A 15003-nucleotide genomic window follows, 5' to 3' on the forward strand; every position below is an offset into this window, starting at 1 on the left:
AGTGTGTCACTCTTCTTGCTCCTCTGCTTCATCTATCTTAGCAAACGTCTCATGTTCTAGCTCTTCCATTTCAAACTGTTCCGCAATCACTTCCTCTTCTTCCTCCTCTTCTTCTTGTTCAACTTCCATACGGTCTTCTTCCACCGCTTCCTGTGCAACAGGGAAACACCTTTGCACGAGTTCCAGCATGCTATTACATTGCTCGTCACTAAATCTCTGGTCGCATTCCTCAATCACGGAGAATAGGGAGACGATCGTTCGTGGCAGTCTGTTCAAGATCTCAAGTTTCTCTATTTTCATCAAACTGTACTGATTCAGACCGGTCATAAATTCCACCACATTCTCTCTCGTATAGTCATTTGACTGCCCTGTTCGAATCAAAAATCCTGAAAGCTCTCTTGTAATTATTTCTAGATCTATTAGATGGTTTCCTCTCTTTCTCCGTTGTTTCTTATTGGTATCCTCACCCAACGTGAAATTCCAATTGTTTTCTTTTTGTATATCTACAAGATGGTTGTATACCTCAAAGTTTGATAAAAGTTTCTCTCGCGCAACTTCCACCTAAATGTTAGTATTCGCTGACTCGATACCTACCTTCATATCATTATATATTTTTTATTTTTTTTTTTTTTCTAAATTTAGGTATATAGTAGTACTAATCAGCCTGGTCCCAATTTCCCGGTTTTGGTTGCTGAGGCATGGCAGGACCTCCGGCCCGCTTAGCAACAATGATCTGGTCCACACTCAAAACGGTACACACAGCCTCAGTAGCCAAGTTTATAGCGTTCCTCTTGCAGATGAGAGAATCATAAATTTTGTGCTCTTTAACATCCAAAAGAGACTCTCCCGAAGATTCTGCCTCAATATCGATTCCGTACTTCAACGAGTTGGCATCATTTTCATCGTGGGAAGCGTATAATCTTGGCAAAACTTCAGAAGCATCCAGACCAGACGTTTCACACAAGATACGTGGCAGAAACTCAAAGGCCTCAGCAAACTTCTTAATACCAAGCTGCATCAATCCTGGGGTCTTCTCTCCGTAAGTAGTAATTCGTTTCACCAGCTCTGCCTCAACGGACCCTGCTCCTGGAAGTAATCTAGGATCCTTCAAGACCGCCTTGACAACAGCAACACCGTCATCAATGGCCCTTTCGATATCTTCCAAATTGTTTTTCGTAGCACCTCTAACGACGATCGACGCCGTGAGAGAAGATTCTTTATCCTGGCGGAAAATGGTGACTCTATCACCACCAATCTCTTTGGTTTCCACCACATCCACTGTTCCCATCTCCTCTGGCATTGGAGCACCTAGTCTTGCCAAAGGAGTTCCACCACAAACTCTGGCAATTCTTCTCAGATCAAACTTGGACGGCACTTTGAGCACCAGAATGCCGTACCTGTCCAAATAGTGAAGTGCAAGCTCTCCCACTCCAGCACCCGCAACAACAACACGAACTCCTGTATTGTAGATCTCCTTGACTAGTTGATCCAACTGGTCTTCTTCGCCTTTGCTGAAGCCAAGCATCTCGTCGGCGTTGTGCAGCAGCACGGTTCCCTTGGTCTCTGTTGTCGATATGTCTATTGGGCACGTAAAAATAGCAACTTTGGATGGCGTGCTGATCTTCTTCACCTGGGACTCTGGTTCCCTTGGGAAAACCATCCCTTTCAGGACAAAAGAGCTGTTCAAGGAAGCTCCCATGATTTTCACCACTCTAATCGAGTCCACGTTGAAAAGTCTTGGATTATTTTTTGGAATCACATTAATGATTGCGTCTGCAACGAGATCGCTGATCTTCTTTTCATTGCCGTACTGCTTCGACGCGATCACGGGCTGGATGATCTTCAACAATTCATCCTTTGAGTTCAAGTCCGAGATCTGATCAATCACCAAGTTCTCCAGCTCTTTCAAGGCAAACTTGTTGGCAAGATTGTATCCTTGAATGATTTCTGTTGGTGTCAAGCCCAAAACCACAAGTTTTTCTGCCAGGTGTAATAACTCGCCCGCCAACACCAACACGTAGTTCGTGTTGTCACCCATCTCTTCCTCTTGTTGCTCAGAAGACATGATCATCACTTTGACTGCTGGATGCACCACTTCGAGCTCTCTGATCATGGTGGCAGCATCGTTGGTGATCGAAACCTTCTCCAGTCTGTTCACGATGATTTTGTTCTTGCCACAAGGTCCAATCGACGTGGAAATCATATTGCTGAGCTCTCTACAAGCCTGAATGTTTCTGTTAATAGCACCGTCCGTGCTAGCATGTGTCTGGTATCCCTGTTTGAAGAGGCCAGCGTTAGGCTGGCTGGGCATTCTTAGCGACATGATGAAAAAATGGAAAAAAAACAAGAAAAACTCTGAAGGAAAAAGTTCATTATTATGTCCGGCAAGTCATTTAAAGATCGACTAATTGAGGCCGGATCGACGCGAGCGAGCGAGGGTAACTCGATCATGGCCGATAATTACGATCCATTGCTGGATATCTATGAGTTATTTCCCACACCAGCAAGCCTGGCTCAGCTGGACACCTTGCTAGCATATATCAATGTGTACAAATTGCAAATCGATTCAGACATCCAGACGCGTCAATTGCAATATAATGAAGCTATGTTGAACGCCAGCGACGGGCAGGACGCTTTGGGTGCGGTAGATGATGAATTGGAAAGCTTGATTGCAGACGTCAACGATACGAAAATTTCTGCCGAAGCCACCGGAAGCACCATCAACAGAATGACCGCGAGTATCAAGTCATTGGATAACGCAAAGAAAAACCTGACTCTTACCATGACCATAATGAAACGACTACAGATGCTGGTGACCGCATACGAAAACCTAGAATCTTTTTTGAGCGATACGACAAACCCTGTGAAGGACTATCTCCAAATCAAACAGCTTTTCAGCGTGGTAGTGGAGCTGATGAACCACTTCCAGTCATACAAGAGCATTGACGAGATCAATACGCTTAACAAGAAAATCGGCTCTTTGAAAAATAGAATTATAGACGAGATCTTTGCTGATTTTGAGCGCGAAATAATGGAAGAGCTACATAATCCTCAACTGGCGAATGCCTGTGAGCTACTAGAGCTTTTGGGCCGTCCATACCGCGACAAACTGACAACTTGGTACATTGTCACAACGCTCAAGGAACTTACTAGTATCTTCAAAGCCACAGAGGAAGCAGGCTCATTGGATAATCTTAAAAGAAGATTCATGTTTTTCAGACAGATCCTCACCAATTTCGAAAAACACCATGCGAATGTTTTCCCAGAAAGCTGGAAAATGTCTCAGGAGCTGACCAGCCACTTCTGTAAAATCACACGCAAGGATTTGAGTGAGTCGACGGCGAAAGAAACTCGTCTCACTGGTAGCAAGGTGGATGTGAACTTGCTTTTAAACGCACTTGGAGAAACGCTTGAATTTGAGACTTTCATCAGTAAGAAATTCAAACAAAGCTTTGAAGGGTCCATTTCCGACGTATTCGAGCCTTATCTGAATATTTGGATAGAACACCAGAGAACTGTGATCAACAACAAGTTCATGGAATTTATGAACCCAGAGTCAATGCTTAAAAAATCGGGAGTGGAGACTGGAGGTACGAATGTTAACGTGTTAGAGTCTGCTGCGGATCTGTTCAGACTTTACAGACAGATTCTTGCACAACTGTCTAAGCTCTCTCAGGGCGAATCGTTAGTGAAGCTTTCTACCGTTTTCTCTGAGTATTTGCTCAAATATCGTCAGACTATATTGGAGCCGCTTGTTCCTGACTCTAAGCGGTTATCGTCGGGATCAGAAACTGAACAGGCTGAAGGCACGGCAATCATTTGTCTGGTACTAAACACTGCAGACTATTGTTCGATCACGGTGTCACAGTTGGAAGAGAAGCTTGCAATCTTAGTAAATCCGCCAACGCTTGCTCAGAAAATGGATTTCGAGAAAGCAAGAAACAGTTACCTCAACTTAATCAACAATTGTATTAATCTGTTGTTCGTCAAGATGGAAAACGATCTTCACCATTCCTGGCGTGAGATGCTGAACTATAACTGGAAGATCATCACAGAAGTATCTGGAGAATCACGTTATATGGGTTCCGTAAAGCGGGTGATCAAAGAGAACTGTTCTCTGATATTTCCCAACTTCAACAGAGTCTTGTATATCCGCAACTACCTGGATAAATTAGTGGAACTCGTACTGAGCGAGTTATGGTTGAATATTGTGAAACTGCGACCAATTACAGAAATCATGGCTGAACAATTTGTGTTTGATCTCCAGTCACTGAAATCTTTTCTTCTAGACCTACCTAGCTTATCTCCAGAACCAGTCAAGATCACATCTTCAAACAGCTTTTCAAAAAACATCAGCTCCAAAGTGTCCAACATCAATACCCTCCTGAAGATTCTCATGGTTTCGACATCCCCTATGAGCGACTTTATGTCCAGCTACTTCACAATTGTGGCTGATTCAAATTTCAACAATTTTGTCAAGGTTCTAAAGTTGAAAGGCCTGTTGACCAACGATGCAACGTATGAAAAGGACAAACACAGATATCTCGACCAATTTAAGAGCCAACTTCGTCACTACGAGACAACAGAAGAAACATTGCCCGAGAGCAACAGCTTCCTCGAGGGATTGAAGCTTGAAGATGCTCCTGAGGGAGTGGTATCGTCTCCAAATATGGCTCTGACTGGATTTTTCAACAGCCCGAACTCGAACTTCAGAATCGATAAACAGTCACTTCTAAACACTCGCGATCATTTTGAGAAAAACATTGCCAAGACATTCAGCATAAACGACAACAAGATAGACATCGGCGAGAACCTGAAAAGTTTCGGCAAGTTCTTCAAGAAGAACTGAAATCAGCCTACAGTATAGTGCTTGTAACATGCTCTTATAAATACTCAATGTTTTCCGCCAGTTCTCTGCTTTCTGAGCTCATCTCTTTGTGCCTCGACTTCTGGGTCGAACACAATAAACTCGTCCAAAGCGCAACCTCCAGGCACCATTGGCAGAACAGACACCTTCTTTTCGACGATGACCTCCATCAGAATCGGACCATCGTTGTATTCAATCATCTTCTTCACGCCGTCAACCATCTCAGACTGGTCCTCAACTCTAAACGACTTCACGCCCATAGCCTCGCCCAGTTTCACAAAATCTGGATTACTCTGGTGGGTGTGTGCGTATCTGTAGTCGTAGAACAACGATTGCCATTGGGTCACCATTCCCTGCTCCTCGTTATTAAGAACAACGATCTTGACCGGGGCGTTGGCCTGCACGGCCGACGAAAGCTCGGTAAGAGTCATATTGAACGAAGCGTCACCATCGATGTCGATGACCAAAGAGTCTGGCTTAGCGATTTGAGCACCGATAGCAGCAGGCAATCCAAATCCCATAGTTCCCAAACCACCGGAGGTGATAAAAGAACGAGGCTTTCTCCAGGTGAAATGTTGAGCGGCCCACATCTGGTGCTGTCCAACACCGGTGGTGACGACGATGTCACGGCCGGTGGCATGGGCCTGTTTCGAGATCTCTCTCATGAGAGTCTGTGGCTTGATTCTGGAGCCTGGGGTCTCCATCTGGTAGGCATATGGGTACTTCTCTTTCCATGCTCTAATCTGGTCAAACCACTCCGGACGAGAGGCCACTGGATGCACTAACTGATTAAATAGCTCAAGGTTCTCGGTCACATCGCCCTCGATGGCCTCTGTAGCCTCGACAACCTTGTTGATGTTCTTTGGAGAGATTTCGAAGTGGATGATACCGCCACGGTTTTCCTGGGCAGCCAGTCTGGCCTCTGGTGCGAATTTGGCCACGTTTCCGGTGACTCTGTCGTCGAATCTTGCTCCCAGAGCGATGATCAGGTCGGCCTTCTGAATAGCGCTGTTTGCGACGGCGGATCCGTGCATTCCAAGCATGTCGAGAGATTTTTCATCCTCCTGGTCAAATGCTCCCAGGGCTTGGATGGTGGTGGTAACTGGGATCTGGGCCTTGTCTGCAAGCTCCTTGAGTCTCTTTGGGCCGTTCTCCGAGTTGAGAATGCCTGCACCGACGTAAAGAATAGGTTTTTTGGCCTTGTTGACCAGAGCGGCAGCGCGCTGAATACATTGGGTGGTGAACTCGGTAGCAGCAGCATGTGTGATCTTGTTCAGTGTGTTGGAAGGAAGCGTCGAACTGACTGGAATGGCTTCCTTCAAAATGGCTGCCGTCACGTCTTTTGGCAGGTCCACGAGCACAGGGCCCGGACGACCGCTGGTGGCGATCTCGAACGCCTCATTGATACGTCTTGGCAGCTCCGCAACGTTCTTCACCATAACGTTCCATTTGGTGCAGGATCTCGAGATACCGACAACGTCGGCCTCCTGGAAAGCGTCGGTTCCAATAGCGGAGGTAGGCACCTGGCCAGTAAACACCACCATCGGCACACCGTCTGCTAGAGCATCTGCCATAGGGGTGATGACATTGGTGGCACCGGGACCAGAGGTCACCAAGACAACACCAGGTTTCCCCACGGCTCTGGCGTAACCCTCGGCCATGTGTCCTGCACCTTGTTCGTGGCGCGGAAGAACAAAGTTGAACTTATCAGAGTTGTAGATGGCATCGTACACTGGCAAAATGGCACCTCCTGGATACCCGAAAACGGTGTCGACGTTGTGTCTCTGCATCATCTCGTGGAAGATCTGACCACCTGTGAGCCCAATAAAGGAGTCGTCCATCTGAGGAGCGGACGAGAGGGGCGAAGGGCCTTTTCGATCAGAGGTATTGAAAGCAGGAGCAGGGGTAGGCCGTGAATCCACAAACACGGACGCAGACGAGGACTTGCATCGCACAGCACGGACTGTGCGGGCTCCTCTGAGCGCAATCATGCGCATCGCGGGTGTGTTTTTACAAGAAGTTCTTAACATGTCTGAGAGAAGCTTTGTAAATTCGTGCTCAAAATATTTAATTCTTTCCCCGGGTTAGTCATTTTGAAAATTTTTTTGTATGCATCGGGCCGGTAGCGGTGTGTGGCGGTGCGCTCTAATCAGTTTGACATTTTTGCGCATTTCGTGTGGCCGTGCACTTTTCCTACAATTATGCTCGATTCTCTTCTGTTCCGCAGTCACCAATCTGTGCGAATCGGTGAGGTCAATCGCTTCATTGTCAGGTACTGCCCTGAGGGCAAGGACCGGCCCCCCGCGCTCTTCGCCAAAATCAAGAATGTCGAGATGCTTCCCTTGCGTGCCGCCTACCTCACAGGTCCCTATATTTTATATTGCGACATTAGACCACAAGAATATTCTCACCATCGCCAGTGTTTCATCACGGCGGATCAGCCAGTTTACGACCCGAACTTGTCTGCCGGACAGAGTCTAACCGCCGAATTGTCGCTGCATACCATAAAGGACGAATACGTGTGGATTATAGATGTGATCAGCCAGATGATCTTCAGCACGAGCTCTGAGGTCCATTTCGAGCTAATGATTGGTCTTGACCGCGATAAGCTACACAGACACAACTTTGGAGACACATTTGGCAAGTTCTCGCCGCAACTGGAGGTCGAACACATCATTACAGAACAGTTATGGAATAAAAACACATCGCAGCCAAATGTGCACCTGGTGATTCTCACACATGGTCTCCACTCGAACGTCTCCGCAGACATGTTCTACTTGAAGGAACAGATTGAGAAAGAGGCCGAGAAAACGGGAGAAAAGGTTATAATCAGAGGCTACACGCGCAACGTGTGCAAAACAGAACGAGGTGTTAAGTATTTGGGAAGACGGCTGGCCGAGTATTTAGTCCATGAGGTTGCGCCAACGGCAGACATTGCCAGGATCTCATTTATTGGGCACTCGTTGGGCGGCCTTGTCCAGACATTTGCCATAGCATACATCGACCATAATTATCCGGAGTTTTTCCAAAAGATACAACCTGAGAATTTCATTTCGCTCGCGTCCCCGTTTCTTGGCATCTCTAACGAAAATCCGGCATATGTGAAAATGGCACTAAGTTTTGGGATCGTTGGGAAAACAGGTCAGGACCTGGGATTGCAAGGTTTAAACCCCCTTTTGATGTTACTTCCTTCCGAATCCACACGGAGAATACTTCGTCGCTTCAAGCGTCGTACGCTTTACGCAAACGCAATCCATGATGGAATCGTACCGCTACGAACCTCTGCTTTGCTTTATCTGGATTGGAAGGGTTTATCCAAAGTGTACGAAACGCAATCTGGGTCCACCAAAGATTATAGCACAGGCAACTCAGAAGTTGGAGAAATTCCAGACAATGTTGAGCAGCAGGATCGCGATGTGATGAGCTCTGTAAAAGCCAAGCTGCTGTCGCCAATTCAGACACTGATTTCGCTGTGCGCACCCAGTTCGCAACATCAACAGAAAGCTAAACGATACCAGCGGTATCAAACGAGCGACTCTTCCGTGCCGAACGATTCGGTCCACGATGATTTGGAGCAGTTTTATCCACTCCCGAAATCCTCAGTGATTGAAAGCATTAAAAAAGTGCTGCTTCCCCCTTTGCCCCCACTGAAATACCTCACCGACCCCAATTCGCGTCCAAACGTTATAATACACGACAAAGTATACACTCCAGACGTCATTCCTCGTACTCCTTTACGGACTACAAGCGTGTTGCAGACTCTAGATCCTTTGAAGCGCCAGCGAGTGATAGAAGAGAAGATTGCAAGAAGATGGCACAACGGCATGACCTGGCGCAAAGTGCTGGTGAATCTGGAACCAGACGCTCATAATAACATTGTTGTCCGCAGACGTTTTGCGAACGCATATGGTTGGCAAGTGATTGACCATCTGGTGGAAAACCATTTTTCCTCGGCTTGCGTTGCTGGTGAGGATCTTTACAAGTATAAATGGGACCCTAGTCCTCAAGTGGACGACGATCAAGAGGATGAGGACGAAAAGCTAGATAACATACTGACTAAGCAGCACGATCGGGCTGCTAAAGAATACTCGAAGCCTACTTTGAACATGAAAAATGTTTCCGGAATCATTTCGAGGGAGCGATCCAAGATGTTGCAGGACGACAGTGCTACCGATCTGCTGGAGTCACGGGACTGGATCAACGACGCGGATTCTATCATATATGATGGACCAACGGGAATGATCAATGCAGTGAGCGAGAGTGTAAATGGCAAGATGGAGTCTTTCAAAACTTATTTCCATGGTGAAAACACAGTGGGAGCAGACCAGATTGTCAATATATCTGGTCCTTATTTATGATGCATTGATGAATAGGTTATATAATAGACGGATAATATTAGGTGTCCTATATTACAAAAGCATTTAAGACAAATTTGAGCCAACTTCGGCAGCCAATATTTGGGTGATGCAACCTAATTGAAAAAATAAAAACCTGGCATTTTTAAAGCTACCAAGTTTTAGAGTCAAAATTTTGAGGCTCGTGAATTTATAGTAGCAATCAAGTTTACGCAGCAGCGGGTGAAGTCGGCTAGTATGAGCTAATTAAAAGACTTATTGACATGCAATAATATCTTTTTTTGGGGATACTCTGAGGTTTGAATTTACTGGGCACGGGGTGTCAATTTTGATGAACCTTGCTTCCATTGCCATGCAAGTGTAGAAAATGATTATTCGTCATTATTGTGAAATGGAACTCGCTTTTCGTTCTTTGCGCCAGCAGTATTGATGTTACACACAGAAGGAACGACAAGGTGTTGTGGATCTTTATCGTTGGCAAGGATAACAGGTAACTAAGTACAGTGAGGATTACCGGACTCTCTTGATCTGTAGAATGAATTAAAGTGCTCTTTATTAGGTTGAACTAGGAAGGACCAGAAAAACCGCACAGCATAATAGCGTACTGAAGCCATTACAATTAGTTGCTCAGCTTGCAGGTATCCTATTGAGCATAACTTGAGGCTTTGAATCTCTGCAAAAAGCCAGTGATTCATACAATTATGCAAGACCTCTAGCAGTTTTACCAATCTTCTTTCTGGTGCACCTATAAAAAGTTCTTTGCGAAGACACATTGTGGTGATGACGTCAGAATAGCAGAGAATTTGTACCGAAGTAGCGAATACACCAGCATCTGACAGGACGATCTAAGTCACACAAAATGATTGAACAACTGAGCTGGTTATATCAAGGATGTGGCTGATGGGGTTACAAGATACATTGCTATTTTTCTTTCGCTGCTTCTCCGACATAAAGAGCTGCTTCATCGGGAAGTAGATTTAAGTTTCGGTAGGGAGGTTTAAAAACCGACGTGACGCATCAGGACCGCAACTCGAAGGACCCCAACCTAACATCAGTCCGACTGAACAGATCGCGATGAGATCAAGGCCGTTGACTTTTGTACAAGTTATTTAATTCGAATTAGACCAGTCAGTGTTAAACACACTTGCTCGGTAACATTTAGGTAATTTTTTGATAAGGAGGACAATTAAAACTACAATTTATTTATTGCAGCATAACAATCAGATTAAATTTCTTAAGCGAGTCACAAGTGTAGCACAAGATGCACAAACGAGGTGCGCTTCATGGTCGCAGTAGGGCAAAACTCAACGATGGAGCAGATTCAATGTATGATAACCTAAATCCGTCGAGAATGTTCCGGACCTTGCTATTATCAACTTCCTAATTTGCACGTTCAAACATCTGCTTACGCCACTCGCCCGTGTAATTGTCCTTAGAATGTGCCGGAAAATATTGCACTGGGTTTTCAGAGCACAAAGCACCCAGTTGAAGGTCGTGCGCAACACAAAGAAGTAATGTGTTACGTCATTGACCCTCTGTCATGTTACGGCCAATATATAAAGTCTCCAATTACCAGTTATACGACATTAATATAATGGAATCGCAAAATTTGAATATACAGAACGCCCCTACGAACGCAGAAACTGCCAAGACTGCCAATACCGCTAGTCCCTCTGTCCAGTCGTATCTGAATAACGACGGAATTGACAGCATGACGCCTGCGGCACGTAAAAAAAGGGTCTCCTCACTCTCTTTGTCAGATCAGTGGGCAGGGTCGATGAGGTCGCCCTCTCTTGCCGCTCTATCAAAATTGAGTAATGGCAACAGCAATGTGAGTCTCAAGAAGACAGGCTCGAAGGTGAGCTTGGGCAAATCGCACTCCCGTCTGTCGATGTTGTCTTTGGGCTCTGACGGACACCCGGTCCGGTATAAGACCCACATTGTGGACCATTTTCGTGTTGCGTCGTATGCGTTTGCATTTGATATTGACGGTGTCATCGTGAAAGGCCCTGAGACCATCCCATATGCGAGAGAGGCCATAAAGATGTTGAACGGTGAGAACAAATACAATATCAAAGTTCCTTACATTTTTGTCACCAATGGTGGAGGTAGACCAGAGAGTGAGCGTGCTAAGGAATTGAGCGAGAGATTGGGAGTTGAGATCACCGAGGACCAGATCATTCAAGGTCACACACCAATGAAGGACCTTGTTGCCGTTTACAACAACGTGCTTGTTGTTGGTGGTGTTGGTGACAAGTGTCGTAAAGTTGCTGAGGGATATGGTTTCAAGAACGTGTACATCCCATTGGATGTGATGTACTGGAACCCAAGTGTGACCCCCTACTACACATTGACCGAAGAGGACAAGAAAGTGTGCAAGAAAGATGTCGATTTTTCGAAAACCAAAATTGATGCAATCTTGGTCTTTGCAGACTCCAGAAATTGGGCCGCTGACCAGCAGATCATCCTGGAGCTTTTGATGTCCAAGAATGGAGTCATGGGAACTGTCAGCGAGACATTTGAGGAGGGACCTCCAATTTACTTTGCCCACTCAGACTTTATTTGGGCAACCAATTATAAGCTTTCCCGGTATGGTATGGGTGCCTTGCAAGTTTCCATTGCCGCTCTCTATAGAGAACATACCGGAAAGGAGCTCAAGGTCACCAGATTCGGCAAACCTCAGCGTGGCACTTTCAAATTTGCAGAAAAGGTTTTGAAAAACTGGAGACAAGACGTGTTAGAAGAGCATGTCGAAGAGATCACCTCTGCCGTTGCTTCCGAGTATTCAGGAGAGGATGGCGAGGAAGAAGAAGAGGAAGCTCTCAGCTTCAAAACGCCTGCTCAGAAAGCGGACGAAAAGAAGAAGGAAGAAAAGGATAAGGACGGAAAGCAGAAACCAGAACCTAAGAGGGGGGTTTTCAACGAGACAGACTCTGAAGATTCCGATGATGAAGATGAAGGATTGACTATTCAGAAATTATCGCAACTGACTCTGGATCTGCCACCAGCATCGACTGTGTACTTCGTTGGTGACACTCCCGAGTCTGATATCCGTTTCGCAAACTCTCACGACGAATCATGGCACTCCATCTTGGTTAAGACGGGCGTTTACCAGGAGGGAACAGTCCCTAAATACAAGCCAAAGTACACGTGTGATAATGTTTTGGAGGCTGTGAAGTATGCTATCGAGAGAGAGCATCAACTTGAATTGGAAGAATGGAACGCTGGCGCTCAAGATCCTCCAGAAAACCCAGATACGGTTCAACCAACCCAGGACGCCCTCCTTGTCGAAAGAGAGGTCATAAGAGAGAAATAAGTAGTTACCTAGTGAGTAATATACTCGCAACTTTATATTAGTATTATGATTCATATGTCGATGGGACGATACCTGTTCCCTTTGGAAACTAGCTGGACCCAAGCCATATATGCACGAGTTGTAGAAGTGACTACGAATAAGCTCTCGTGGCCCAGTCGGTTAAGGCGTCAGTCTCATAATCTGAAGATCGCGTGTTCGATTCTCGCCGAGAGCACTTTTTTTTGCATTTGAATGCAAGTTGAATAGTTTACATTCTTATCGAAATGCGGGAAAAAAATAGAATACTACTGCTATTGTGAAAAAGCTGAAAATCTATTATTTTCTAGGCCAGCGAATAGGCATGACATGCGCTGGATTAGATTGTTGGCGACTAGGCCTTGAATTCGCTCAAACTTAAAAGCAATGCGAACGGAAGCAATCTCATAAAAACCAGAATTTCTTTTTCTTGTAGTGTCACAATGTATTCTTATACTTGAGAGGTCTCGAGCTTTAAAAAGGAAGCCCGAATTTTGTTTTCACTAAAATAGGTCAATAAGTGCGCTCGTCAAAACTTTATCGACGCTGGACGCACTTGTGCCCAGATTAGGATTTTCGCCTAAGGCGGACTTCTACATTTGACACCAGACCGTGTAGCCTCCAAAGGATTTGCATTGTCAAGAAGATCATCCAATAGGGAAATTGAACGTAAATCCCAACAATGTTGCAGTGGCGACTTGGATATGACAGAAACCGCGGAAAATACTCGGTAACAGAGATGCGAACAGGGACCTGAATGCTAACCGACAATTGTAAATGTTCATGCGTGTCCTAAAAATAATATGCATGATGAGCCCAGACAATAAAAAGGGCATCAAATGTGAATAGGCGCAAATCGTTCTTTAAAGGGTATAATCAAAGATGCAGCCATGTCACAAGTTTGTAACCAGAGGGGCGGTGATCCCCCCCCTTTACGTAATATTATAACTCATGCACCCTAATAAAAAACAGTGTGTTTTCGGGCCATACGAACAAACACAACAGATGATTCTGCTACTGCACGCCGTATCTGCATGAGAAGTCGGAGAAATTATTTACACACCCTTCGAATACGGCATCACCAGCTCGTTAAGGCGTGCTGATGGTGCGAGTATAAACTCAAAGCAATTAGTTGGCTATCTTGCATAAAAATACCTCGGGGAACCACACGATGAACATTGCTTGTCTCCGGTTGAAAATCAATGCCATTGCACCTATGTGAAGCAATCCGGGCGGAAATTCGACTTGTATGTGTGCCAAGTTGCGGTGCTAAGAAGTTTGTTTATTTGCGTTTTTTTTGTCGCAAATTCAAAATATTCGACCGGCAAAACAATTGCCGATTGATACTCCTGCATCTTTGCGCAAAGGATCTGCAATCGGTGCACCCATATTCCAAATACAGTAGGCCTGATATGCGGAATCTGCAAACTGCATATTGACTTCTGCACGTCCAGGCGGCTGGGTTTCCTGATGTACTTGTATTATTTTGGCCTTTGCAGTAGTTCTTTTTTTCTTTTTGCGTCTACTGTCAGAATCCGGAAGTGAAATGAGATTTGGGTAGATTTTAATACTCTTCTGCTCTTTATAACCCCAAGCAATCGATTATACCAGCTAATGCTCTTATTACGGTCTTATTGAACCCACCATAGTTTAAGCTCCCAATTCAGTTATTGTTTCTGGCCCCCTTCCGTCAATCATGGCTTCCGTACTCAATCGTGAGAATTCGAGTATAGGGCAGACCCCTGAATCCTCAGGTACATCCTCCGTTAAACTACCCTCTATTTCAAACCTCACAGCGTCCATCACCAGTCCTTCCAGAGACAGTCCAGATTCGTTGCCCTTCCCGCCACCACCACCAGCGCCGCAAACATCCTCGAACCGCTATCCTGTCGAACAAACTGTGTATCAGGATCCTTTCAGTCGCCGCAATTCACGTCCGCCTTCCCTTTCCGACTTACCAGCCAAACAGGAGGTCCACTTGCCGCCTCTGTCGTCTATATTGAGTGCACCCGTGCCCCCTCATCCACGACCCCATGCGGCTTCTTTACCAGGCCAAGAAGTTTACCCTCCGCAATACGATCCACTCACCGCCTATTACGCCGCACCCCAGCAACGGCACCAGTCGTTTGCCAGCTATTCGCCTGAGAAGAGCCACTCGGGGTACGATTCAATGCTGGATAAACGGGAACAATCACCTGATAGCTCAACAGAGAGCAGAGACAAACGCAAACGCGTAGTACGCAAGCGGACAAGGACCGGCTGTCTCACGTGCCGCCGGCGACGGATCAAGTGTGACGAACGCAAGCCTTTCTGTTTCAATTGCGAGAAATCGAAAAAAGTGTGCGCAGGATACGAACAAGTCCCATACGGGGCCCGACGGTACAGATACATGCCACAGCCAAAGCCGCAGGAAGTCCATCTCGAACATGGAGAAATAATGCAATCCCCGA

At 45.8% G+C, this 15003-nt stretch overlaps 6 protein-coding genes and 1 non-coding gene across 7 annotated transcripts; 4 read left to right on the top strand and 3 right to left on the bottom strand.

Annotated features, from left to right (window-relative positions):
- Positions 1-6: 6 nt before the first annotated feature.
- HPODL_02474 (uncharacterized protein) lies at positions 7-600 on the bottom strand (the record flags this gene model as incomplete). Its single annotated transcript, XM_014076780.1, has 2 exons — positions 7-561; positions 595-600. The coding sequence occupies 2 exons, from the start codon at positions 598-600 to the stop codon at positions 7-9; spliced, it is 561 nt and encodes a 186-aa protein (XP_013932255.1).
- A 55-nt stretch (positions 601-655) lies between these two features.
- HPODL_02475 (T-complex protein 1 subunit theta) lies at positions 656-2323 on the bottom strand (the record flags this gene model as incomplete). The annotated part of the gene is made up of 1 exon (XM_014076781.1): positions 656-2323. The coding sequence occupies one exon, from the start codon at positions 2321-2323 to the stop codon at positions 656-658; it is 1668 nt and encodes a 555-aa protein (XP_013932256.1).
- A 54-nt stretch (positions 2324-2377) lies between these two features.
- Positions 2378-4849, top strand: HPODL_02476 (Vacuolar protein sorting-associated protein 53; the record flags this gene model as incomplete). Its single annotated transcript, XM_014076782.1, has 1 exon — positions 2378-4849. The coding sequence occupies one exon, from the start codon at positions 2378-2380 to the stop codon at positions 4847-4849; it is 2472 nt and encodes an 823-aa protein (XP_013932257.1).
- Positions 4850-4893: 44 nt separating this feature from the next.
- HPODL_02477 (Acetolactate synthase catalytic subunit, mitochondrial) lies at positions 4894-6864 on the bottom strand (the record flags this gene model as incomplete). The annotated part of the gene is made up of 1 exon (XM_014076783.1): positions 4894-6864. One exon carries the CDS (start codon positions 6862-6864, stop codon positions 4894-4896), a length of 1971 nt encoding a protein of 656 aa, XP_013932258.1.
- Positions 6865-7068: 204 nt separating this feature from the next.
- Positions 7069-9225, top strand: HPODL_02478 (lipase; the record flags this gene model as incomplete). Its single annotated transcript, XM_014076784.1, has 1 exon — positions 7069-9225. The coding sequence occupies one exon, from the start codon at positions 7069-7071 to the stop codon at positions 9223-9225; it is 2157 nt and encodes a 718-aa protein (XP_013932259.1).
- A 1591-nt stretch (positions 9226-10816) lies between these two features.
- On the top strand, positions 10817-12538 carry HPODL_02479 (uncharacterized protein; the record flags this gene model as incomplete). Its single annotated transcript, XM_014076785.1, has 1 exon — positions 10817-12538. The coding sequence occupies one exon, from the start codon at positions 10817-10819 to the stop codon at positions 12536-12538; it is 1722 nt and encodes a 573-aa protein (XP_013932260.1).
- A 140-nt stretch (positions 12539-12678) lies between these two features.
- HPODL_05447 lies at positions 12679-12752 on the top strand. Its single transcript has one exon. It is a non-coding gene; the product is annotated as a tRNA-Met (tRNA).
- The last annotated feature ends 2251 nt before the right edge of the window (positions 12753-15003 follow it).

The sequence above is a fragment of the Ogataea parapolymorpha genome, chromosome VII, assembly GCF_000187245.1.
Source record: "Ogataea parapolymorpha DL-1 chromosome VII, whole genome shotgun sequence".
NCBI classification, from domain to species: domain Eukaryota; kingdom Fungi; phylum Ascomycota; class Pichiomycetes; order Pichiales; family Pichiaceae; genus Ogataea; species Ogataea parapolymorpha.